This window comes from Gopherus flavomarginatus, chromosome 12 (genome assembly GCF_025201925.1).
Source record: "Gopherus flavomarginatus isolate rGopFla2 chromosome 12, rGopFla2.mat.asm, whole genome shotgun sequence".
Classification (NCBI taxonomy): domain Eukaryota; kingdom Metazoa; phylum Chordata; order Testudines; family Testudinidae; genus Gopherus; species Gopherus flavomarginatus.
Genome location: NC_066628.1, coordinates 18885043 through 18911936, shown reverse-complemented (window position 1 = coordinate 18911936; position 26894 = coordinate 18885043). Strand labels below are relative to the sequence as shown.

General features: G+C 44.8%; 2 protein-coding genes across 2 annotated transcripts; one reads left to right on the top strand and one right to left on the bottom strand.

The window, feature by feature from the left end:
- Nucleotides 1-8120: 8120 nt before the first annotated feature.
- Nucleotides 8121-9103, bottom strand: LOC127032487 (olfactory receptor 2AP1-like). The gene has a single exon (XM_050919803.1). It carries the CDS (start codon nucleotides 9084-9086, stop codon nucleotides 8121-8123), a length of 966 nt encoding a protein of 321 aa, XP_050775760.1. The 5' UTR covers nucleotides 9087-9103.
- Nucleotides 9104-22628: 13525 nt separating this feature from the next.
- LOC127032599 (olfactory receptor 12D1-like) lies at nucleotides 22629-23647 on the top strand. The gene has a single exon (XM_050919884.1). It carries the CDS (start codon nucleotides 22644-22646, stop codon nucleotides 23583-23585), a length of 942 nt encoding a protein of 313 aa, XP_050775841.1. The 5' UTR covers nucleotides 22629-22643; the 3' UTR covers nucleotides 23586-23647.
- The last annotated feature ends 3247 nt before the right edge of the window (nucleotides 23648-26894 follow it).

The window sequence follows — 26894 nt, the reverse complement described above, 5'->3', positions numbered from 1 at the left end:
TTGTTAAGGTAGGCAATTGGGGAGGGAGTTCTTTTAGTATAGTATAGGGGGTTTCAATAGTGGGGTACAATACAGTGGGGTACAATACAGTTGGTAACCAACTAACACTGAAGTATAAATGTAACAGGTAGCTAACAATTTCTAGGTAAAGGGTGTGTCACAGCAGCATATAACCAACTAACAGTTATGGGTAAAATGTGTTAAATAACCAACAACTCTAGGTAAAAATGTGTCACAGTGGTGTAAATATAAAATGTGAGGTGTGTGAGAGAGAAAAAGGGTAACCAATGGGGTTTTATGCTAGACTTCAGTAATACAATTGAGGTTTGGCAGCAGTAGGAGCGGGGTGAACACGTGGGGGAAGGGATTAAAAGAGAGAGAGAGAGAGAGAAAGGCAGTGGTAGAGGAATGAGGTTAGGGGATGGGGGAAGAGGAGCACGTGGTGGAGCAGAAACCAAAGATAGAGGCGCTACAGAGGGAGATTCAAACTCAGGGAGACACAGAGAGCAGACAGACTGCAAGTTTAAACAGCAGAGAGACTGCAATGAGTGACTGGGGAGCTCGGGGGGGGGGGGTTGGGGCAGTGGGAAGACAAATTCAAATAGTAAAAACCTTATCTATCCCCTAACTTAATCAAACTTATATAAAATGACAAGCAGCTACAGAATACAACTAGGCAATGATTTTCTAAACTTATCTTAACCAACAATTAGGCAACACAACAAATATCACAGAAACTTACAAGCTCTACAATCTTAACAAACTATGACTTATTAAATTAAAAAAAAACAAGACCTATGGTGCACCTTATGCTATGGGGAGGTTACAGAGGGCAGAGTGGTATGTATCCAGGACCCAGCTCCCAAGGAAGCCAAGGGATGGTGGCTACAGCGGTGGATACAGCTGAAAGCAGAGAGCCCCAAGGCAAAGCCCACAGGAGCAGAGCTTAGCAGTGGCAAAGAGCCCTGTAGTTTAAGAGAGGTTTTAAGACACAGACCAAGGTTTAGCTTGAGTCTGTGTGCTGGGGAAACAGAGCCAGCAGCTAAAATAATAAAATAAAAGTATAGAAAGTTTTACAGAGGGATTCTTACCAGTCCCCAAGGCAACAGCAAAGGCAGAAGCAGCAGCAACATCAGAAGAGGCAAGGAGGGCTCGGTACAGTCTCAATAATCAGGAGATCTCTCAGGTAGCAATTCGTTCTTCGTGGGGGGGCGTCCAAAAAACGGGGGTACGCTCAAAAATAAAATGAGAGCGGAGAAAGGACCCCCCAGAACCCCTGGCTGATCAGACCAGGCAGCAATGCAGGAACCTTTCTGAGGTGTGTTTCAAAAATGTCTGGTTTTAAAGGCAAACTTGGGCAGTTTCCCACCAGTAATCCTGATAGGCTCCCTCTGTAACAGGGGAGGGGGCACAGGGGAAAAACTGAAGGTAAGCCCAGAGACATGCCTGGACATAGTCCTGTGCAATAGGTGACTCAAGAGCACATGAGACTATGACTCATGCCCAGGATCTTAAAACCACAATAGGCCTTGCAGCTCTGGACATTGCCTACCCTACACCAAGCCCAGGTTCAACGAGGTGATAACAGGACTAACCCTTTGAAAAGGGCAGTGGTCCCACTTAGCATGCAGCACAAGTGGCCATCCCTTTGAGAAGGGCAATGGCTCTTGTTAAACAACTTAAGGGGCCCTCCCTTTGAGAAGGGCAGTGGCCCTGGTAAACAACTTAACAGCCAGGGAAGGGCGGCCACAGGAGAACAGAAAACAAAATGGAGTCTGGGGAAACAAAATGGAATAGGGGAATAGCTGTAACGGACAATAACATGACAATATGTTCAATGATGTTATGATTGATAACATAAGAATATGTTCTGAATACTCATACTAATGTCCTGGAGTGTGTTCACACACATATACAGTGTCTGCTGCTTCTTAGGAGTGCCTGTGTGTTGGCAACGCTAGTAACACCTTTGCCAAGGTCATGTATCAGACAGTGAACTTGTAAGTATCTGCTGTAATACATGGCCTGACTTTGGTTCATGGCGTGGCTGGACTTTGCTGACTATGGTTCAGGTCTCAGGTCTTACATCAGGCCCAGTTCCCCAAGCCCTCTCTCTCACCTACACAAACCAACCACCTCCATTGCACTCACAGAGGCCAGATGCAATCTGCTAGGCCCAGCAGTGAGCCTTGGACACGTCACCAGGAACAGCTTCATAGCTCTTATCTTGGCTACACCTGGCAGTGACCAGCTCCAGCAAAGCAATAGCTCCGGGCTCACTGGGTCCTTGGAGGAGGGGAGGTTGGGCAAACAAAGATGTAGACTCATAAGACAGGGGCAAAGGAACTGCCCAGACTCAAGGATAGTTTAATGGAGAATAGGTCTATGAATGAGTATTAGCCAGGATGGGCAGGGATAGTGTCCCTAGCCTATGGCACTGGCTCCTATCGGAAGACAGGATACTGGGCTAGATGGACCATTGATCTGACCCAGAATGGCTGTTCTTTTGGCCCAGTTGGGGGTTTTGCCAGTGTAACTGAGGCTGTTCCTAGGGTCAGGTCTGTCAAACAGTCGTCAGGAGGTTTTTTTATGGATATTAAAAAAACTGGTTAATATTTTGTGTTCACTCTGCCTGATACCCAGTTAAAAACTCCATGATGTGACCATGGTTATAGCCACTTCCGTCCCTGGTCCTTCCACTTAAACAGACAACACTGACCAAGTGTACACCAGCCAAAGTGGAAAGGCAAGAATTGAGGATTTCAATAACTCAGTCCTGGATTAGGGGTTGTATAAAAGTGGATGGGTAGGGTTCTGTGGCCTGCCTTTTGCAGGAGGTCAGACTAGATGATCATATTGGTCCCTTCTGACCTATGAGTCTATGAGTCTATGAGACATTATGTTGCCAAATGACCAACAGAGGAGGTGGAGGGAAGGGAGGTGAAGCTGTATAATGGTGTATAAGTGTTGAGCAGAGAGCACTGAAGAGAAGAGGACCTCTGTGCTGCGTAATGAACTGTGGCTAGTAGCAGATGTCAAGGAGTGAGTTATGGGCTGTTAATTATACTAAATAATGGCTAGTAGGTGACATGAGAGTCAAGAACGGGTAAGAGTCAGCTATAGCAAGAAGAAACTATAGAGGAAAGGAGAGCAACTGGCTGTCATTCTGAGAAATCTACACTAGATGGCAGCAGAGTAGAGGAAATGAGAGGGGAGTGTCAGAAATACTGGCCAGTGACCAAGATTTCAGTAGGCAATACAATAATAGGAGAGTTATACTGTAAAATGGCCACTAGGTGGAAGCATGTTGTAAGCGTGGAATATGGGCAGCTAGTTTCAAACATGCCCGTTAGATGGCAGCATCTCTTGAATACTAATAAAGGGGCAGTGCAAGTACACTATAACTGGCCATCACCTTGGACAGGTATCTCCCAAAAATGTAAGCTGGTGTTTGTCCATGTGTAGCAGGGTGACCACCTGCTCCAGCCTGAAAGGGGTTGGAAGAGCCCTGCAGAGGGCTGGGCCTGGGCAAGGTAAAATGCTGGCTGATTGGGGGAAGTGGCTGCAACTGAGGCCACGCCCCAAACTGGGCAACAGGGGTCTTATAACAAGGCCAGGGAAGCCTGACGTGTCAGTGTCCCTCTGCCTGTAGAGGGAGATGGGCCTGGCTGCAGGGAGCTAGAGACAGGGTACCTGAGTGCAGCAGGGCTGGGGAACTCCAGCCTGGAAAGCCCCAGGCTGCGGCATAGCACAAGGCCAACAGTCTATTTTTGAACAGTTAAATGACGTCCTTGGCATTCTTAAAACTGACTGGTCATCAGTGATGTCTGTCTGTTTTGATGGAGCATCTACTATGTCTGGATGTCCTGCAGGAATTGAAATGAAATGTAAAGAAAGAAACAGTGAAATACTCTAGGTACAGTGCTATGCGCATTGTTTGAACCTCATCCTAGTAGATGCCTGCACTTCAAGTAAACAAAACAGAACTGTCTTTGATTTTTTTTGGTCTTATTCAGACTCTTTATGCCTTCATGGAGGGACGTCCTGTGCAACATTCGGTAAGGGAGAAGATTTCACAAGAAGTAGGGGTCCGGAGTGCTGGAGACAGGTAGAGAGACCACAGCACAATCAGTCAGAAAGATAAAGTGCCAATGGAAATGTCAAGGTATTTTTCCCACTTTGAACTTTAGCGTCCAAAATGTGGGGACCTGCATGTATCCTTCTAAGCTTAATTCCTAGCTTAGATCTGACAGCGCTGCCACCAACCAGAAATTCCAGTGTCTGGTACACTCCCTATCCCCCCAAAGCCTTCCCTAGGGGACTCAGGACCCAAACCCCTTGGTTCTTAAAACAAGGAGAAATAAACCATTTCCCCTCCTTCCCCCTCCCAGACTTTCCCCTCCCTGGGTTACCCTGAGAGGCTACACTGATCCAAACTCCTTGGATCTTAAAACAGAGAAGAATTAACCTTCCCTCCACCTCCTTTCCCCCTCACCAATCCCCTGGTGAGTTTAGACCCAATCCCCTTGGGTCTTAAACAAGGAAAAAAATCAATCAGGTTTTAAAAAAGAAAGCTTTTAATTAAAGAAAGAAAAAGTAAAAATTATCTGTGTAAAACCAGGATGGAAAATGTTTACTGGGTCTTCAGCTTATATAGACTAGAGGGACTCCCTCCCCTTTAGCCTAAGATACAAGTTACAGCAAACAGAGGTAAAAATTCTTCCAGCAAAATACACATTCATAAGTTAAGAAAACAAACATAAGACTACTCCGCCTTTTCTAGCTAGTACTTACTATTTTGAACATGAGAGACTGTTTCAGAAAAATTGGAGAAAGACCTAGTTGCATGTCTGGCCCCTCTTAGCCCCAAGAGCGAACAAAGAATAACACAAACAGCACAAACAAAGACTTTCCTCCACCGAGATTTGAAAGTATCTTGTCCCCCGATTGGTCCTCTGGTCAGGTGTCAGCCAGGTTTAGTGAGCTTCTTAACCCTTTACAGGTAAAAGAGACATTAACCCTTAACTATCTGTTTATGACAGGAACTGATGCAGAGTTTGGATCCAGGCATCAGAACATTTACTTGGGCGGTGGTAAGGGGTTTTTGTTGGGACATAATAATGAACACTAGATTTGTTTATGGGTAAACCAATGATTTAAGGGAGTATAACAAAGCTGTTTGGTCCAGGCTACATAATAAGAACTGATCATTTCTGGCTACGGGCGGTGTTCCTTTGAGGGGGCTCCTAATGCAATTGGGTCATTTCAGTATTTTGGATATCAATAGGGGATTTATTACTAGAATGGGTCTGATATTTTCTGAGCTGTGTGTGTGCAAGCATGGGTTAATTCCATCTGGAGCAGAGATTTCCTATCATGCAATGCTTCCCTGCTTTCCTGATCCCAGAGTTCCATGTGGTTCTTTTCTTGGAATCTCTTTTCACCATTCTGTATGCTAATAGAGATGCCTCCCTTTCCCATCTTTGAAGCAAATGAGGCTGGGGAGTTTCCTCAATTATATCACCCTTGTCTGGAGGGGCTTAGGTGTGTCTCCCACTGCCTTTTCATTGCTTTTTGTAAGTCTTTCTTCTGATCAGTTTTGGTTCAAGCAGAGGCTGGGGGATGAGGCCTTTGTGAGTCAGACTGCAGAGCTCCTTGACACTGTGGGATGGGGGCAGGGGGGACCTGCCAGACATGGGTGGAGGGAGACCCTGGACCTCCTAGTCCCCAACAGTGGTGGGGGCCCCAGAACCGGTTCAACAGCTACACAATGTCTCTACATTGTCACAATATTTTATTGCCTGTGACCCGTCCCTGACTTTTACTGTAAATATCTGACAAAATGAATGATCTGGATGATGGGAGGGATTGCACCCTCAGCAAGTTTGCAGATGACACTAAAGGTATGGCTACACTTGCTGCTGTACAACACTGTGAGTTAAGCCCGCCTTCATACAGCTGAGTAAGGAAAGCGCTGCAGTCTGTCCACACTCAGGGCTGGTGCAAGGATATTTTGCGCCCTAGGTGAAACTTCCACTTTGAGCCCTGCCCCTGGCCAAGGCCATCCCTAGTTATTGTGGTGGGGCTGTGTGGGGGCCCAGGCCTCCAAGAGGTGAGGCTGGCCCCAGGCCTCTGCGGGGTCATTATGTGGAGCCCTGCCCCAGGCGTTTGTAAGGGATGGGGGCTGGCCACTTCCTGCAGGAAGTGGAGTGACTCAGCCCCAGCCTGGTCCACAACCCTGGCTCCCAGCACGCTACCGGCGAGTGCGAGGTGGATGGTTCTCTCCTCTCCCCAAGCCTGGGAGCCAGGAGAGTGCAGCAGGCTGGGACCAGGTCATTCCACTTCCCGCAGGAAGTAGACAGCCCTCTGTGCCCCACAGAGGCCTGGTGCCAAACCTCACCCTCTCCCCCTGCTCCCTCCTGCTGGATCCACCCTTTGATCTGCCGGAGTGTGCAGCCTCGCCCGTCCCCGGAGCACTGTTTTACCGCATTATATCTGAATTTGTGTTATATTGGGTGGTGTTATATTGGGGTAGAGGTGTACCTCCAAAGACCAGGGAGCAAAGTCTGCCTCCAAGTAACGATGGAGTGAGGGCAGCTGCAACAGCGGATGTTACTGCACCTGCTCAGTCTGGGTGAGTATGCTCAGTGCACAAACAGTAGGCAGTTCTAGGAGGGAGCTTTTTGCTTTGTCACGGGCCATGCCGTGAACCAAAGTCAGGCCGTGTATTACAGCAGATGCTTACAAGTTCACTGTCCGATACATGACCTAGGCAAAGGTATTACTAACGTTGCTAACACACAGGCACTCCTAAGAAGCAACAGACACTGGGTATGTGTGTGAACACACTCCATGAGATTAGCCCAGGCACATCCTGACACAACACCAGATAAGAGGGTTTGACAGAAGGGATGTTCGGCCTGAGACATCTGCAGCAAGGTACAAGGGGAGGTAACAAGCAGAGGTCATTAAACACATGAGGTGGGACGTAAGTTGTTTGTCTCAGTTTATAAATGTCGGGGTACCTCAATTTAACCGTTTGTGTGGCCCAGGGGACAGCAGAAATTCCTGCAGCTGACTGAGCTGCTCCTTGGCACTGGGCACTAGCATGTTAGTGTATCTGTAACCACAGAACCAGGATGCTAGAACTCTGCCTTGAGGGCAATAAACCTGGCTGAGTGCCTTTGTCACCAAACCATGCCTGTGGTCTTTCTTTCTGGGTAGTACTATCAAGGACTGCTGAACCATCTGTCTGCCCAGGTCTGGGACAGCATACGGAAAGAGCAGGCAAGCACGCCAACTGACAACAGTTTGCAGAGGGCTATGATGGCAAGTAGCACAATTTCAGGGGTGGCAGATTTCCCAGGCAGCATCTCCACCTATGCTGCCCGAGGAGTTACTATTTTTATTGTCCAAACATTTATTTTGCTCAAAAATGGCTTTTTTATGGATATAAAAAATTGGTTAAAAATTGGTCTCCACTCCACCTGGTGCCCAGTTAAAAATTCCATGATCGTACCACGGTTATGCCCACCTCCCTCCCTGGTCTTTCCACTTAGATGGACAACAGTGATCTGAGCTCTGGCTGGATTCTGCGTTGTATCCTTAGGGGCATAAGAAACGAGCAGTAGCAACAAATATGATGATGTCACCCATGGTGTTTTGTTTGTATTAGACAGTCTGAATTTGATTATAAGACTTTATTATCTTACCTAGAGAAAGAATGAACAGGGGATATACCCAGGGATTTACTTTCACTGTTAGTGAATTTTGTGCCTTACACAATGTCAGCTCTATGTAGTTTCAGAAGCTGTACACACTCCTGACAGAAGGTGAACATTTTGCCAACACCCTAGAGAAAAATACCATCATACTGTGTGTATCAGTGCTGAACATGAGAGAGTGACAGAGCTGTCAACATCCTTACTTTCCTGGAAGATGTGATACATGGAGACAACGGGGGACCATAAAGACCGTCTCAGTAAGTCCATGCAGATCATCTCCTTTTCTTTTTCACATTAGTGCTGAGATTTTCAATGGGAGTTTTCAACTTAATTTTAATGGGGGCTGATTGCTTAAATCACCCAGGCAGCTTTGAAAACCTCAGACTAAGTTATTCTCTAGGAGTCTCCACATGTTTTGGTGCAAGCCACATATTTGCTGACTGCTTTGCACAAGGTTTCCTTGACCTCTCCGTTTCTGAGGCTGTAGATGAGAGGGTTTACCAGAGGAGTCAGGATTGTGTAGCGAAGAGAGACCCCTTTTTTCAGGTCTCTCAGTATATCATGTTTTGGTAGCAGGTACACAATCATTATGGATCCATAGAAAATTGTCACCACAATGAGGTGAGAGGAGCAGGTGGAAAAGGCCTTTTGTTTCCTGATGGTGAAAGGGATTCTCAGGATGGTGGCGATGATGCACACGTAAGATGTCAGGGTTAGTAGGAATGGAGGCAGGGTGAATATGGAGGCTAATATGAAAGCCAGCAATATGACCAGGTGGGTGTCACTGCAGGAGAGTTCCATCAGTGGGATGACATCACAATAGAAATGGTCAATTTCATTTGGGCCACAGAATATTAACTGTGATAGGCATAAGACAAAGATGACAGTAGCCAAAAAACCATTTAACCATGACCCAGCAGCCAACTGGAGGCAAACTCTGCTATTCGTAAGAGTTGAATAGTGCAGGGGTTTACATATCGCTAAATACCTATCATAAGACATCACTGCTAGGAGATAGCATTCTGCACATGCCAGAGAACCAAAGAAATACTGTTGTGTGAAGCAGCCACTGACTGATATGGTTCTGTCCCCAGTCAGGAGACTGGCCAGCAACCTGGACAGGATGATTGAGGTGTAGCAGGTCTTCAGGCAGGACAAGTTGCCCAGGAAGAAGTACGTGGGGGTGTGAAGGTGCTGGTCAGCCACAATGAGCACCACGATGAGGGTGTTCCCAGCCACGGTTGCCATGTAGATCACTTGGAACATCAGGAAGAGAAGAATTTGCAGGTCAGGGAGATCCCCGAATCCCAGAATGATGAATTCTGTGATGGCCGTTTGGTTTCCCCAGTCTCTGTCTGCCATGAATTGAGTCCAGGAAGAATAAAACTAGTGAGAGGGACAAGCTTTTGAGAGCTAGAGAACTCATCTCTCTCTCCAACCAAAGTTGGTCCAGTAAAAGATATCTCCCACCTTGTGTCTCTAATATCCTGGGACCAACATGGTTACAAAAACACTAAAAAAACTAAAGGGAATGATTAAAAAAGATGTGACAAGGAAGCTTTCTGTGCTTGTTTCATTTAAATTAAGATGATTAAAAGCACCCTTTTTCTTCTGCAAAGTAAAGTTTCAAAGCCGTATTAAGTCAATGTTCAGGTGGAAACTTCTGAAAGAACCACCATAACATTTTGTTCAGTTACAAACATTCCAAAGTTAGGAACAACCTCCATTCCCAAGGTGCTCCTAGCTCTTAGGTTCTCTTGTACTTGCACTGCCCCTTTATTAGTATTCAAGATATGTTGCCATCTAGTGGGCATTTTTGGAAATAGCTGCCCATATCTCAGCTTTACAGCTTGATACCACCCACTTTCCCGTTATTGTATTGGTCGCTGAAATCTGTTGGTCACTAATCAGTATTTCTGACCTCCCCCCTCCCTCACTTCCTCTACTCTGATGCCATTTAGTGTCCATTTCCCAGCATGACAGCCTGTTACTCTGCTATCCAGGAGTGCATTCTTTTTCCTTTCCCATTCTTGCCTCTTATCTCACCTGGTGCCCATTATTTAGTAGAACAGCTCATTTCTCACTATTTAACATCTGCTTCTATCCACATTCATTACATAGCACAGAGGTCCTTTTCTCTTCAGTGGTCTTTACTCACCACTTATACACCAAGCTTCACAGATGGACAGCTTCACCTCCCTTTTCACTTCCCTCATTTGGTCATTTAGCAACATAACATCTCCTTTCTTGCCCTTCCACTTTGGCTGCTGTCCACTGGGCAGCACCGCTACACCTGTCCCATTCCTCTGCCCTCTAGTGGCCCTGCACAGCATAATTTCATTTTATCTCATTTCTTATCTACTGCTGGATGTGCACTATTCCAAATTATAGCCACTAGGAACCAAATCACTGATCATGATTGCAACATTAGTGGCTACAAGAGCAGGTACAACAGCAGCGGCTTTCAAAGTATTAGCAGGGGTTTCCCATCCACCCCCTGCATATGTTTCCAATGGAAAAGCGTAGATTGACCCTACCATGACCGAATCCCCATTGCTCTCCAGGCTGAGATTCTCAGAGGCGTCTATGGAAGTTAAGTTTCAGAGTAGCAGCTGTGTTAGTCTGTATCTGCATCTAAGAAGTGGGTTTTAGCCCATGAAAACTTGTGCTCAAATAAATTTGTTAGTCTTTAAGGCCTGGTCTACACTACACATTTATACCAAATTTATCAGCGTTAACTCGATTTAACCCTGCACCCGTCCACATAGCGAAGCCCTTTATCTCAATATAAAAGGCTCTTAAAACCCATTTCTGTACTCCACCCCGACGAGGGGAGTAGCACTGAAATCGGTATTGCCATGTCGGATTAGGGTTAGTGTGGCCACAATTCGATGGTATTGGCCTCCGGGTGGTATCCCACAGTGCACAATTGTGACAGCTCTGGAAAGCCATCTGAACTCAGATACACTGGCCAGGTAGACAGGAAAAGCCCCGCGAACTTTTGAATTTCATTTCCTGTTTGGCCAGCTTGGAGAGCTCACCAGCACAGGTGACCACACAGAGCTCATCAGCACAGGTAACAATGCAGTCTCCTGAGAATAGAAAAACAGCTCCAGCATGGACTGCATGGGAGGTACTGGATCTGATCGCTGTATGGGGAGAGGATTCCGTGCTAACAGAACTCCTTTCCAAAACGAAATGAAAAAACATTTGAAAAAATTTCCAAGGCCATGATGCAGAGAGACCACACCAGGGACTCAGTACAGTGCCGTGTGAAAATTAAGGAGCTCAGACAAGCCTACCAGAAAACCAAAGAAGCAAAGGGAAGGTCCGGGGCAGGGCTGAAAACATGCTGCTTCTATGCTGAGCTGCATGCAATTCTAGCAGGGTCCGCCACCACTACACCGCCCCATCCGGGGTTTCCGAGGTGGGGGTGGTAATCTCAGCCATGCCTGAGGATTCTGTGGACGGGGAAGAAGAGGAGGAGGAGGAAGAGGAGGGTGAGCTTGCAGAGAGCACACAGCACTCCATTCTCCCCAACAGCCAGGAGCTTTTTCTCACCCTGATGGAATTACCCTCCCACCCCTCCCAAGCCACTATCCCAGACAATGAAGCCATGGAAGGGACCTCTGGTGAGTGTACCTTTGTAAATATAAAATATGGTTTAAAAGCAAGCATTTTTTAATGATTAATTTGCCCTGAGGACTTGGGATGCATTCGCGGCCAGTACAGCTACTGGAAAAGTCTGTTAACATGTCTGGGGATGGAGCGGAAATCCTCCAGGGACATCTCCGTGAAGTTCTCCTGGAGGTACTCCAAAAGCCTTTGCAGAAGGTTTCTGGGCAGCGCAGCTTTATTCCATCCTCCATGGTAGGACACTTGACCACGCCATGCATGTAGCAAGTAATCTGGTATCATTGCATGACAAAGCCTAGCTGCGTATGGTCCCAGTGATTGCTGGCATTCAAGCAACATCTGTTCTTTATCTCGCTGTGTTATTCTCAGGAGAGTGATATCTTTCATGGTAACCTGATTGAAATTCAGAAATTTAATTAAGGGTACAGAGATGACCATTCCTACTGGGCTGTTTGCCTGTTGCTTAAAAGAAATCCTTCCTTGCAGGTAGCCAAGCAGGGGGACGGGGGAGGTGCGGGGTGAGTGGCGCTGAGCTTTTACACATTTGGCTAGCAGGGATCTTCCCTGCTATCAGCCACTCGGTGAGGGGGGGGAGGGAGGTGTTTAGAAGTGATCTTCCATGATACCAGCCACACGGTGGGGGGAGGGGTAAAGCGATCATCCCAGAGAATTGGATGAGGGGGTGGTTTCTGCTTCTGCATGTTAACAGGAAAGAAGCAGCACTGAATGGGCTTTGCTTGGTATTTGGTAAAGGAGGGCACTGGATATATGAAGGGTGCAGAAGACAATGGTTTACCATGGCTGCGTGCAAGCTGAATTCTGTTCCCCGGATCTGCGTCTATGAGATCTCTAACACCAGAGCCGCAGGCACTCAATATTAAGATGCAAAATGCGACCTTGTAGTGAAATCACATGTGCTATGTAAGGTGAATAGTGTTGTTCACCGTGAAAGAGTATAAGCATTGTTCAGTAAAATGTATCTTTTTAAATACTTCTCTCCCTTTTTTCCCTCCCTCATGCAGCTGCAAATTTTTCAAGCCTCCCTACTCCATCCCGAAGGCTGTCTCAGATAAGGCAGTGGAAAAAAAAACGCTAGACGAAATGTTCTCGGAAATCTTGGAAGTGACCCGCAATGAAAGAGCTCATCTGAATGAGTGGAAGGACGTGGTATCAAATTACAGGAAAGATGCCAGTGAACGTGAGGACAGGAGGGACGTTCGAGATGAGAGGTGGCATCAGGAAGATCAGAGGAGGCTTGACGCAATGCTGGGGCTGCTGCGTGATCGAACTGACATTCTCCGGCATCTGGTGAGCTTCAGGAAAGCAGCAGGATCACAGAGTGCCACTGCAGCCCCTGTGTATCCAACCTCACCCCTCACAATGTTCCATATCCTCCTCATCCAGATGTGTAAGAACGCGTGGGGGGAGGCTCTGTGCACCCGCCCACTCCACCCCCATGGACAGCCCAACCAAAAGGCTGTCATTATTTTGAAATTTTTTTAGTGGCCTTTTCCTTTCCTCCTATCCTTCTCCGAAACCATACCCGGGCTATCTTGTCAGTTCTCTCCCTCTTTTTATAATGAATTAATAAAGAATACATGCTTTTTAAATGATAGTGACTTTATTTCCTTAAGCAAGCTGTAATTGAAGGAGGAAGGTGGGTTGTGTACAGGAAACGAGTCAATCAAGGGAGGGGGTTCATCAAGGGGAAACAAACACAGCAGTCACATCGTACCCAGGCCCATGAAGAAACTCATTTTCAAAGCTTCTCTGATGTGCACTGCTTCCTGGTGTGCTCTTTTAATCGCCCTGGTGTCTGGCTGCGCATAATCAGCGGCCAGGTGATTTGCCTCAGCCTCCCACTCCACCATAAAGGTCTCTCCCTTACTCTCACAGAGATTGTGGAGCACACAGCAAGCAGCAATAACAAAGGGAATATTGGTTTGGCTGAGGTCTGAGCGAGTCAGTAATGTGTGCCAGAGCACCTTTAAATGGCCAAATGCATATTCTACAACCATTCTGCATTTGCTCAGCCTATAGTTGAACATCTTGACTACTATATAGGCTGCCTGTGTATGGCTTCATGAGCCATGGCATCAAGGGGTAGGCTGGGTCGCCCGGGATAACTGCAGGCAATTCAACATCCCCAACTGTTATTTTCTGGTCTGGGAAGTAATTCCCTTGCTGCAGCCGTTTAAACAGAGTTGTGTTCCTGAAGATGCGAGCGTCATGAACGCTTTCTGGCCATCCCATGTGGATGTTGGTGAAACGTCCCTTGTGATCCACCAGTGCTTGCAGCACCATTGAAAAGTACCCCTTCCGGTTTATGTACTGGGTACCCTGGTGCTCCAGTGCCAAGATAGGGATATGGGTTCCATCTATCGCCCCACCACAGTTAGGGAATCCCATTGCAGCAAAGCCATCCACTATGACCTGCACATTTCCCAGAGTCACTACCTTTCGTAGCAGCAGCTTAATGATTGCTTTGCCTGCTTGCATCACAGCAGCCCCGATAGTAGATTTTCCCAGTCCAAATTGATTTCCGACTGACCGGTAGCTGTCTGGCGTTGCAAGCTTCCAGAGGGCTTTTGCCACTTGCTTCTCCACTGTGAGGGCTGCTCTCATCTTGTTTATTCTGGCTTTTCAGGGCAGGGAAAGCAAGTCACAAAGTTCCATGAAAGTGCCCGTACGCATGCAAAAGTTACACAGCCACTGGGAATCATCCTAAACCTGCAAAACTGTGTCGTCCCACCAGTCTGTGCTTGTTTCCCAGGCCCAAAATCAGCATTAAATGGCTAGAATTTGCCCCATTATCATCAGAATCTCCAAAGTGCACAGGCCTGCGGTTTGAGAGACTTCTATGTCCATGTCCTCATCACTCTCATCGCCGCGCTGCCGTAGCCACCCTCACCTCGCATTGTTTTGCAGGTCCTGGTTCACCATAGACTGCACGATAATGCACGAGCTGTTTACAGTGTTCATGATTGCTGTCCTGAGCTGAGCAGTGTCCATGCTTGCTCTGCTATGGTGTTTGCGCAGTTCACCCAGGAAAAAAGGCGGAAAACATTTGTCTGCTGCTTTCACGGAGGGAGGGGGTGAGGCTTTACCCAGAACCATCCGTGATAATGTTTTTTGCCCCATCAAGCACTGGGATCTCAACCCAGAATTTCAAGGGGCGGGGGAGACTGCGGGAGCTATGGGATAGCTATGGGATAGCTACCAAAAGTTTAACGCTCCGGAAACCGAAACTAGCCTAGGTACATGGACGCACACCGCCGAATAAAAATGCTTAGTGTGGCCGCGTGCACTCGACTTTATAAAATCTGTTTTTAAAAAACGGTTTCTGTAAAATCGGAATAATCTCATAGTGTAGACATACTCTAAGAAAACTCCTAAAAAAGTGCTCTGCCAATGTAACAAGGGAGATTTAAACCAGGCCACTTCAAGAGGAAGATTTGAACCCACACCTCCTGAGGGAGACCAAAAGCCTCACTTGTGGGAAAGACAAAGACTTGAGTCTGGCACCTTAGACCACTTGGCCATCCTGACACAGAGACACAAAACAGCTCTCTCAACCCTCATTTTCTTCAACATTGTATGAGCCGCTCAAGGAGGCCAAGACAGCGTCTCTCTTTCAACACCTACATCACGTCTAGTTTTTAGACACCATCACCCTCATCGAAAGCTGCAGGTTTCCTACAACCCTGTGCATTCTGAGGTGTTCTAATCTCCCCCCTCTCTTATTCAGGGAATAAAAGATGGACACTAGGATAGAGGCAGAATAGAGACACTTAGCTTAATGAGAACCTCAAAGTCCCGCACGGCGGGCCACATAGTCAAGCAGCCAGCACTCACAATCGGTACCAGCCTTGTTTGTTTTTTCTTCCAAAATAACTCAGCAGTCAGGGTGTTGAGCCCTTCTGGAAATCTTGCAAGAGAGTTTGGAGCCTGAATAGGAGTTGAGTTCTTATGAAAACGATGTTTTTGTTTTGATTCAGCAAGAAAATTGGGGAAAAATATTAATCTAGAGTGAACCTGGATGTTTCTTGCTCTTTTCGTTCAGCTCTACTAGGCTGTTCTGAAAGCTGATCCATTCCCCATTACAGAGGGTAGAAGCAGAGAAAGCGAAGGAACCCCTGTGCTCAGCATCGCAAGCTGAGCCCAAGGAAAAGTATTGAAACACGCTCAAATGATGCTTTAGGTTCATCGGTCAGAATCACAAGAGCAAGACAAAGAAATCTCAAGAGGAAGAGTCCTCTGCTTTCATTTACCCCATCGCAAACCTCTTGACTTCTCCTTCTGCCTACCTAGAGGCTCGTCCAGGAAAATCACTCAGCTGATTATAATTTGGGCATAGAAACCCAGGGAGGGCTTGTGCTGCCCCTCCATGTGAGCAGATATCATTCTGACTTGGTCTACGGGGCAGGGGGTGGTCTCTCAGCTTTGGCTTCCCCAGTTTGTCAACTCGGTGCAGGAAGGAAGCAAGCTTTCCTCGGCTTTCGCAAGCCACTTTCTGTCCAAATTGGGAAACCGGTCCAGTCTCCATTCCCCTGTGAGAACAAGAGCAGAGAGTGAAGGAAGCCCTCTGCTCACTTTCACCAACTGAACCCAATCCCAGGTTTTGAAAGAAATGGAATTACGCTTCAAGTTCCTCCGTCAGGATCACCAGAGAAACAGACAAAAATTCTGAGGAACAATTCTTTTCTCTTTTATTTACCCCCAAGGCAATCCTCTCCGCTTCTTCTGCCTCCCTCGAGGCTCTTCCAGGGAGAAAAATCATTGAGCTGACAGGATTTGGGGGAAAGAAACCGAGAGAGGGAGTTTGATGGCTCCTGAGATGATGTTGACACGATCGAAGAGCTCTCTCGGTTTTAGAAGCCTCCTAACCTGGCTCCTTTGTTGTCAATACTGTGCCGTCAGGAAGCAGCGAAAGCAGGGTAGGTAGGGCACCCGGTGATGTTGCGCTCCATACGTTTTATGGGTATATGTTTACAAGTGTGAGTGTGATGTAAGTGGAATATGCTTTATGTAAAAGGTCTCTTGTAAGGTATCATAAGAAAGGTTCTAAGCTACTGAAGATATGCCTCCTATTTGTATGCATGTCTCATTCTTGTATCTGAAGCCAGAAATATGAAGTCTAACTCTGTGGTCCTATTGTAATTATGCAAAGCGTGGGCCATTAATTGTGGTTTTTAACCTTGATGGCTCCCATTGACCCAGACAATTGTTTGTAAATGGTTTTTTGGCCTGCAAACCTTCCTGTGCACATGTGGGCCAAGCCAGGAAGAATGGAGACTAGGGGTCTTACAGAGACCACGATACTGGAATCCATCTTAAATCTTGTCTTTTTCCATTTAGATTGTTCCCGAACGGCCCCATGATTTGCCAATGTTTTTATGGCTTACTCAGAACAACACTTCCTCGGGTCTTGTCCCGTAGCAGCCTTACTCTACTTTCACTACATTGATGACATCTTCATCATCTGGACCCACGGGAAGGAGGCCCTTTAGTAATTCCACAAGAGTTTTATCTATTTCCACCCCACTGTCAACCTCAGCCTGGACCAGTCCACACAGAAGATCCACGTCCTGGACACTACACTGCAAATAAGCGATGGTCACATAAACACCACCCTATACCAGAAACCTACTGACCGCTATACTTACCTACATGCCTCCAGCTTTCATTCAGGCCACATCACATGATCCTTTGTCTATAGCCAAGCCCTAAGATACAACCGCAATTGCTGCAATCCCTCAGATAGAGACACACACCTACATGATCAAGCAATACCCACCTGGGGTATTGAAGAAAGAAACTAACAGAGACAAAAGGGTACACAGATGTCACCTACTACAAGACAGGCCCAACAAAGAAAGTAACCAAAAGCCACTAACCATCACCTACAGCCCCCAACTAAAACCTTTCCAGCACATCATGAAGGATTTACAACCATCCTGAAGGACGATGTCACTCTCACAGACCTTGGGGGACAGGCCGGTCCTCACTTACAGACAGCCCCCTAACCTGAAGCAAATACTCACCAGCAACTACTAACCACACAACAGAAACACTAACCCAGGAAGCAGTGCCTGCAACAAACCCCTTGCCAACTCTGTCGGCATATCTATTCAATCGACATCATCATAGGACATAACCACATCAGCCACGCCATCAGGGGCTCGTCCACCTGCACATCTACCAATGTGATATATGTCATCATGTGCCAGCAATGCCCCTCTGCCATGTACGCTGGCCAAATCAGACAGTCTCTGTGCAAAAGAATAAACAGACACAAAGCAGACATCAAGAATTGTAACTTTCAAAAACCAATAGGAAAGAATTTCAGTCTCCCTGGACACTCAATAACAGATTTAAAGTGGCTATTCCTCAACAAAAAAACTTCAACAACAGACTCAAATCAATTTGAAAATTTGCACTATCAGATTAAGCCTGAATAAAGGCTGGGAGTGGCTGGGTCACTACAAAAAATCACTTTCCCTATGTTGATAATCACACCTTCTTGTCAACTGTTGGGAATGGTCCACATCTACCATGATTGAACTGGCCTCGTTAACACCGACCCCCCACTTGGTAAGGCAACTCCCATCTTTTCATGTGCTGTATATTTGTACCTGCTTACTGTATTTTTCACTCCATGCATCTGATGAAGTGGTTTATAGCCCACAAAAGCTTATGCCCAAATTAATTTGTTAGTCTCTAAGGTGCCATAAGAAGTCCTCATTGGTTAAATCTGGACAAGTAATTGCTCATATAACTATTGTGAATATGTTTATAGTAAATGAATGAGGCAGAAGTTTACTAAACTAAATATTGTGGGTATGTTAATAGTAAATAAAGTAGGCAGGAACTTCCTGAACTGGTAAGATTGCCTTAGACAATCTGCAAAGTGATTGGTGTGTGCAAAATTTGCAAAGTTATTGGTCCTTACATACAAGACGCACAGATGTTGGTAGATAGGAAAGATGTCTATTAAGTGTGTAGTGTTTGATATGAACTGGAATTGTGGTATCACCTTGCACATAAGCCCCCTGGATCTGGGCCTGGCCAGCATGGGTAAAGAGCTGTTACATGCCTAATAAAAAAGCCTTAGTGCTGAGCTGGAGTTGAAATGAGATGGGTTTTTTTGGATCCCAGAGAACTGGATAAAGCGTTCCAGAACTGAGTGAGGTGTTCTGGATAAGCCAAGTGGAAAGGTCTTGGAAGGAATCCCAACAATGGTATCAAAGTTTCCCAACACAATGAAGTCTTCTGAATGTCATCATCATGTCAGATACATATTAGAATCTTCCTCAACTCCTCCAAAAAGGCTTTGTTAGTTTGGGATTGACAGATTAGCATGTTGAATAGGAAAATCTTGAAAAAAAAACTCCAGTTGACTTCACTGAGGGCATAACAAAGGCCATTTTCCTACTTTTCATCTGAAAAATTTCCATCACACTCTCAGTCATGTCCATAGGGGATGAAGTCTTCAAGTCATTACTGAAACATGGTAGACCGGGGACACTGGCTCACTTCTTTGCCCCTCTGATGCTCTGAGTTGCTTTGGTTCTGTTCATAAATATTATACTCTCTGCAAAATTGCATCTAATTTGCTAAATCTGTTTTAACCCTTCACGGTCTAATGGAACAATTAATCACAGTGAACCAAATTCAGAATCATGGTGGACCAGTTTAGTGGTTTTAGTAAAAATAAAATAAACAAATAAACAAACCCAACAACAATATTTGCTAACCAGGGTTTTCTTTTTTTAGGCTGGGATATTCAAATATATTGAATGGAAGTTGAGTGCCTAACTCCCTAAGGATTTTTGCTTTATTTATTTATTTTCCCAGCAGCTCCTGCCTGCTTGACTCTGTTCTCTGTAGGGAACTCTTGGCTTGTTATGCACACACCAGTGAACCTCATGTGGTTAAGAGATTCTGCCCCAGAGGAGCCATCTAGAGAATGGAAATTGGTTCCCCCCTGTGATTCAGACTGTGAATATGATAAAAAGGTTCATTTGTTCCACAGATTCAGCACATCATCCAGAAGTTCATTCAATAGGAGCTTGCATCTCTCTTCTATTCTGAACAGATAGATACTCCTGATATTTCTCTTCAGTGCCCTTTGACACCAATCATTGTTATTGTTTCCATTACAAGGATGACCAACGTGGCCCCTGGCTGAGCTTTGAGGGAACAGCATGCGAGAGTCACCAAGGGTAGGAGTTTTAAATTGCCTCAGACTCCTTTTGAAAAGCTCCTGATTTTGGAAATGCAGGTAGCCCTAACAGCCAGTGCTTCGGAAACTTGTGTATTACCCCCAAAATTAAGGTAGGCTTCTAGACTAGGAGTTTCAAAACAAAATGCATTTAGAAGGTGGCATAGGTTTCCTAGATTCATGAATTTCAAGGCCAGAAGGGACCATTATTGTGATCTAGTCTGAAATCTTGTATAACTGGGCTTGGAAAAATTCAAATTTTGCTTTTTTTTAAAATATGTTTTTGATGGATAATATCAATGTTTATTTATAAACATTTTTATCACTTTAAATTTTCACAGTTGTGGGAAATTTAGGCAGGGCGGGAGGTCAGATAATAATTATGGAATGACAGTGGACATTGAGATTCGAAAGTTTAAGCTTTATAACCCTTAGAACACAAACTGTCAATGTCACACGTCAAAATATACGAAGTAAATAGCCTTAAATTAAACTCAAATGAGTTCTCAAGCAACATTTTTCTTATGTTGCCGAGCAATACATTTCTATTATCAACAGAAATATTTTGTCGTTGTTTTGTGTGTGTATGGTGAAATTGATGTTTAATAACATTTACTGATAAAAAGCTGATACCTCCGAGTCCACTTATGCAGCATTCATTACAGCTCATTTTATACACATTAAGGTTTGACGCCAATAAATGTTCCAGCATCATTTTTCTACCTTTGCCTATGTCTAAATTTCAGTGATCAATGGCAATATTTTTTCGTTGGCTTGCGTGTGTACACTGAAATCAATGTTCACTGACATTTACTGATAAAACACAAATGCTTCCAAGCATATGTATAACATATGCCAAAGAATTCCACCAAATGATTCCTGTGTAACGTGTATGTGAGATATAGCAGATAGCAATGCAGTTTTTTTTAAATCAGCCTAGTTTAGTGGCTAGAACCAACTAGGACTCAGGAAATCTATACTTTACCTCAGCTCAACCATTCACCTGCAGTGTGACCTTGGGTAGATGGTTTCCTCCCTTTGTTTCACCACACACCCTTTATTTAGCTTGTGAGCTCACTGGACTGGGGCAGGGCTATCACTCACTATGTGTCTATATAGTGTAAACAGGGCTCTAATCTCAGTTGTCACCTTTAATTGCTATGGTATTGCAAATCATAGTGGACATGATGGGAAATGTCCAGTTTAATTGTTATTAGGCATATTGATCCTTAGATGTAGCTTCCTTTTAATGTCCTAGGATTCTAAGCAGATAACCTCCAGTCTAAGCTCCATTATGAGTGTGCCAGACATGGCAATTTCGTGTAATATCCTTGGGATACCTTACTGGATTAAGTTTAAGTATTTTGGAGGTCTATTGTATTCAATGAATGGTTTCTGTATTATTGTGGGTCAGAATTGTATGCAACCTCTCAATGGGGGAGATGTGACAGATGTGAGATGTAGGGTGTTCAACAGACTGTATTGAAAAATGTGCCAGATAAGAACAGATTTTTGAGACAAAAGTGGGTGATATTCCTGAGGACTATGTAGGGGGAGGTGAATGCAAAACCTCCACCTATGCTTATGCAAAATCCTAGCCACTTGTAGCTACACCCTGAGCAGTGAGCCATTGTCTGCTGATGACCTGTTACATGATGATAAGATCAAAGGCCCAAGATACCTAAAGGAAAGACAGAACTTTTCATGGTTGTTCTGGTTCTGAATCAGTTAAGAACTTGTAACTACAGGGAAAACCCAGTTGTGGATCTGACGGACTAACACCTACCAGAGCCTGAGGTTGGAGTTAGGTGGCCTCTGTTAGTCTTTTTAGCATGCATGTAGGTTATTTTGTTATTTTTAATATGCTTTCTCTATAATGCTTTCAGCCTACAATAAATGTCCTTGCTTATAAAGAACTGCATGGTTACATAACTGTGAGCCATTAAGCTGTTCATGGCCTTGGGAGAGAAAACAAAGCACTGGTGCTGGCATGTGTAGGCAGTCTGGCTAAACAGTATAGGCAGAGAACTGTGCAGCCTGGAGAAAGCTTGCTCAGGAGGGGGAGAAACATGGTTCTCTACCAAAGAAAGGTGACGGCTGAGGAGCCTAAAATGAGACCTTCAGTGGACCCCCGGGGAGAATACAGGTGCAGTTGCCTTAAACTGTGAAAATGACTACCAGATGCTATGAGTGATCCCCAGCTCTACTTGGAGCATGTCAGTTCTTCTCTAGGTGCCCCTCCTCTTTGTTCCAGTGAGAGTGGTGGTAATAGAAATAAATTAATAACAACAACAGGAGTGTTAAACATTTTCCCCCTAAAAATCTCACAGAAGGGGCAATGAAAACCAATGGGATGTAAACTCTGAACAATACTTGATTTTGTTTCATGTTGGTTCAATTAAAATATTTGGATTGTTCATGGCAAACTGCGCTAATAAAGAGAGAACAATAAGAGTTTTAAAATCAGCACTCTACAATTTTCACTGGAGTCTGTCCTGTTTCTTTCAGGACCCCTTTTGCAAAAAAGAGCTAAAACACTCTGAGATCTGTGTTTGCTGGAATGACTGCTTTCCATGCGGCTATTTCCCGTTATCAGATATGCATAGTGTTTATCTGTGAAGAGTTCTTCACCTCTTGGGAACTGCTGCAAATGAATTAATCAAGGACCATGGTGAGGTTTAACGAGTGAGAGTAAGGCACTTTGGAGTCCCACTTCAACATGGGTTGGAAGATGCTTTTGCAACTGCAAAGTAGTATGATTAATATGCCTACTTTTTATACATTACTCTTATCACTGCAGTGATAGAAAATCAAATTAAATCTAATCTATCTCAGCTTCAAAAAGAAATGAAAAATCCATTATTATTTTGCCTCTTTGTACTATACAATTCTATCTGGATACACAATGCACCTATGGCTGCAGAAAGAAAACTCTCTACCACAAAATGACTGACTCCAACCCAATGTATTGCACTGGTCCCAGGTTCTGCAACCTAGAGAGGGTTAGAACCTTAAGCTGCTTTCACTTCCTGCTGCTTTGTCCTCTTCCCCCTGCAGGGATGGAGAACCAGACAGAAGTGAGCGAGTTCATTTTCCTGGGCCTCACCAATGTGAGAAGTCTTCAGTGTTATCTCTTTACCCTCTTCCTGCTGCTCTACATGGCCAGCATTTTGGGAAATGGAGCCACTGTGGCTGTGATATTGGCCGAGCCCCGGCTTCACACCCCCATGTACTTCTTCCTGGGAAATCTCTCCAGCCTAGACATCTTCTACTCCACAGTCACTGTGCCCAAGATGTTGGCCGGCTTCCTCTCAGGGCACCAGACCATTTCCTTCACCAGCTGCCTGTCACAGCTCCATTTCTTCCATTTCCTGGGCAGCAGCGAGGCCATGCTGCTGGCTGTCATGGCCTATGACCGTTACGTGGCCATCTGCAATCCACTGCGCTACACACAAGTCATGAGCCCACAGGCCTGCCTGCTGCTGGCAGGAGTCACCTGGGCCACTGGCTTCCTGCATGCCCTGATGCACACGGTCATGACCTCTCGGTTGCACTTCTGTGGCCCCAACTGTATCCTCCACTTCTTCTGTGACATCAAGCCCCTGCTGAGCCTGGCCTGCAGCAGCACCCGCCTCAACCTGAGCCTCCTCCACAACGTCACTGGGATTATCGGTGTGAGTCTATTCATCATCACGCTCCTCTCTTACCTCTACATCATCACCTTCCTCTTCCTGAAGGTCCAGTCACGGGAAAGCAGGAGAAAGGCCTTCTCCACTTGCACCTCGCACCTCACCGTGATAGCACTGTACTATGGGACAGCAATCTTCACCTACTTGCGTCCTTCCTCAGGAAGCTCCAAGGGCAAAGAGATGATCATCACCCTACTGTATAGTGTCATCACCCCAGCTCTGAATCCCCTCATATACACCCTGCGGAACAGTGAGGTGAAATACGCCACCAGGAAATTCATCACTAGAAAACTCTTCCTTGAAAGGAACTAAATAAAATGACTGCTTCTTGTTTTGAAGTGAAAAGGAGAGATGTTGACCAGGAGAATTATAATGTAGGGGATCTATCTTCAATATTCCCTGGAAAAATAGACTGTTGGAGACATTATTGCAGTGACCAAGATGGAGATGGAAAAATGTCCTCCCATGATTTCTTCATCTCTAATTGTTATGGAGAATAATGTTTGGAGATTAATTTTAAATATTATTCCCAAACAAAATTGGTATAAAGGTTTATAATACATATGATTAATTGAAGTTAAACTACTTTACAGAGATATTGCGTAGATTCCAAAACCAAGCGCTACAAACCTTGGAAGTTGAAGGTTAAGATTTCATTTAAAAGAAATCCAACCTTGTTATGGTCCACAAATGCAGGGATCAGGCTTGCAAACCACCTTATCTCTGTTATGTCACAGATTCTTCCAACTTCTCTTCTTGTTAAAACACACTGAAATTTGTCACATAGGTCACATTTAAATATTTATTGATTTATTAGATGTAATTCTTGTTTCCTCCCATTATTCATCATAAATGAAATTTCTTTCTCTAGAAATCTCTACTCTGGCTTGTGTTCACAACTGGCAACTAATGCATACCATTGTGATCGAGGTATTTTAATGTCTGTGCAGCCAGCTTAAATGAACCTGATTTTTAAAGCCCCATTGATTTGTTTCTTTTCCACACACCCCTCTTCTGGTCACAACAATGGAGAGTTAAGATTTTTTGGATGCCCCAACTGTGCATGTAATAAACCTTGTGTGCTTATTTGTGGTATCTGTCTTAGTACATTTAAGAATTGTGAATGATCTTATGAAATGACTATATCTGTATGAAATTTCTGACAGTAGCTCAGCCCCAACTTTCCACCCCAATGTCCTTCTTCCTGGGCAAAACATCTTCTATTCCACAGGCACCATACCCAAGATGTTGGCCAGCTTCCTCTCAGGGCACCAGGCCATCTCCTTTACCAGCTGCCTCACCCAGTTCCACTTCTTCCACTTCCTGGGCAGCAGAAAGGCCATTCTGCCAGCTGTCATGGCCTGTGAGTGCTACATGGCCCTCTTTAACCCGCTGCACTACACGCTGGTCTGGAACCCACAGACCTGCCTGTGACTGATAGCAGCCTGGGCCCCACTTCATCCCTGAACATGCTGATGCAACAGTCATGACCTCTTGCCTCTGTTTCTAGTGCCTCGGCTGCTTCTATGACTTCCTCTGTGACATCAAGCCCTTGCTGAGCCTGGCCTGCTGCAGCACCCACCTCAACCTGAGCCTCCTTAAAATCATCACTAGGGGCTTCACACTGGGTTCTTTTGTCCCCAACTTCCTGCTGTACCTCTACTTAATTTCCTTCCTCCGGACAATCATGGGGAATCAGGACCAATATCTTTTCTACCTGCACCTCCCACCCCATGATGGTGTCTCCATGCTACGTACCAACCCTTGGCAACTACACGACTTACTCCCCTGGGGTCTCCTCTGAAAGGAACATTATAATCATCCACATATACAATGTTGTCACCCCAATTCTGAACCCCATGATCTATCTCTCAGGAAAGAGGAGGTGAAATTTGCCCTGTAGAAATTGCTGAACAGAAAACTCTTCCATGAAAGGACATGAATAAAAAAGGAGACACATAAAACCCTTTAAAATTATGATTAAAACCTTTTAGTCTTTTTGGACTTCAAGTTTTTAAAGTACACATTAGACTCGCCCTCTCCCCTCATTTCTTCCTCTTCAAGGTGTCACTATAGGGCAGTGCTTAGTTTGTTTGGGTGCCCTAATATCATTTCTTGCTGTAACATGTATGCATATTGTTTAACTTTCATTTTGAATTTCCTGTGGGATTTTGTGGGGAAATTACACGTTGCTAATGTATTCTACCCTAAATTAAGGACATGTTCTCTAAACCTGGACTCCATCTTAATGACTGCTGATAGTGAAACTTTGAAGGATAGTGGTGAGGAAAATACCATGAACCATACAAAAAAAGATTATTCACATAGTTCCTGTATGCAAAATTTCATTGCTTTAACTAGAAGGGAAGATGGGAAAAATTATGATAGGGCAGAGTTAAGGTTATTTTGGTGGCTTAACTGTGTATTTTCATTCCTTAATATGTTTGGATTTAAGTTTAACCTTAACTTGGAAGTTCTTGGGTTTTAACACTTAATTGTGTATAATTACAACATCTTTGCAATGCATTTTCCACAAATTTACTGATGTAAAACTTTATTTCTGTTTTAACACAGATTTTGTGTGGTACTTGCAAAGGGAAGTTGGCATTGGAATATATAATTGCAGCAGCCAATCTGCATTGGACAATGAAAAACATGTTGCAGAGGACAATCCTGGTCCTTGAATATAACAAAAAGTTGGCAATGAACTATGTAATGTGGGAGAACAAACTGTGTTAGCTACTGAAAGATTGATTCTACAGGAGAACTCACAACTGCAAAAATGGGTGGAAGGAGCTGAACAAATGTCATAGCAAGACTCTCTCATCTCTACCAATTGTGGGGCAACATTACATGAATTATTAATTTTTATTATTATTACTACATTAACAACTGTAGGCATCAAATGAGATCAGAAACCTAACGACTTGGAAAAGTAAAAAAAGAAAAATAGTGATAGACAGTCCCTGCTCCCTAGAGACCTTCCAAAGCAAAGTGTTTCAAAGGGAAATATGAGATTTAGGCAACCATGGGCTAGATACACTAAAGAACTTAGGTGCTATGTTAGGTACCTAAATCCCAGAATCAGACCCCAGTGGGAATCACAAAACCCTCCTCAGCTGCCTCCAAACTCTGTGGGTGCCACAACTCTCTAAGAACCTAATTTTTTCAGGAAAAAGTTCCCTCGGCACCTATGATTCTTCCTCTGAGCATGAGCACTGCAGCCCCATGCCAGGTATCTGGACATCTAAGCCCCACAGTGATGCAGAAAATAGGGTCTGAGTCGCTATCCCCCGCAATTCATGGCTGCCAGGCCTCCTGGATCATCAGCCCCATAGGCCTTCCGGGGACAATGCCGTGATTGGGTCCATCAGCAACACAGGTGGGCCTCAGGTATAAAAAATTGTGAATCCCTGCATTAAGCAGTGGTGTAGGGATGTTCTGAATAGAGATTCAGTGCTTTCTCTTAAAAATCATATTTCAAACACTGAATATTATTACCAAAGCCTGAAAAGCTTTTGACCACCAAATTTTCAGTTTTTGCAGAAAATAAAATGTTCCCGACATTGTTTTTGATAAAAAGTCATTTTTTGTCCAAATTGTGTTTGATGGAAAACAGTG

Excerpts from the sequence above, each read along its gene's own strand:
- LOC127032599 (XM_050919884.1), top strand. The coding sequence starts at position 22,644 with ATGGAGAACCAGACAGAAGTGAGCGAGTTCATTTTCCTGGGCCTCACC.
- LOC127032487 (XM_050919803.1), bottom strand. The coding sequence starts at position 9,086 with ATGGCAGACAGAGACTGGGGAAACCAAACGGCCATCACAGAATTCATC.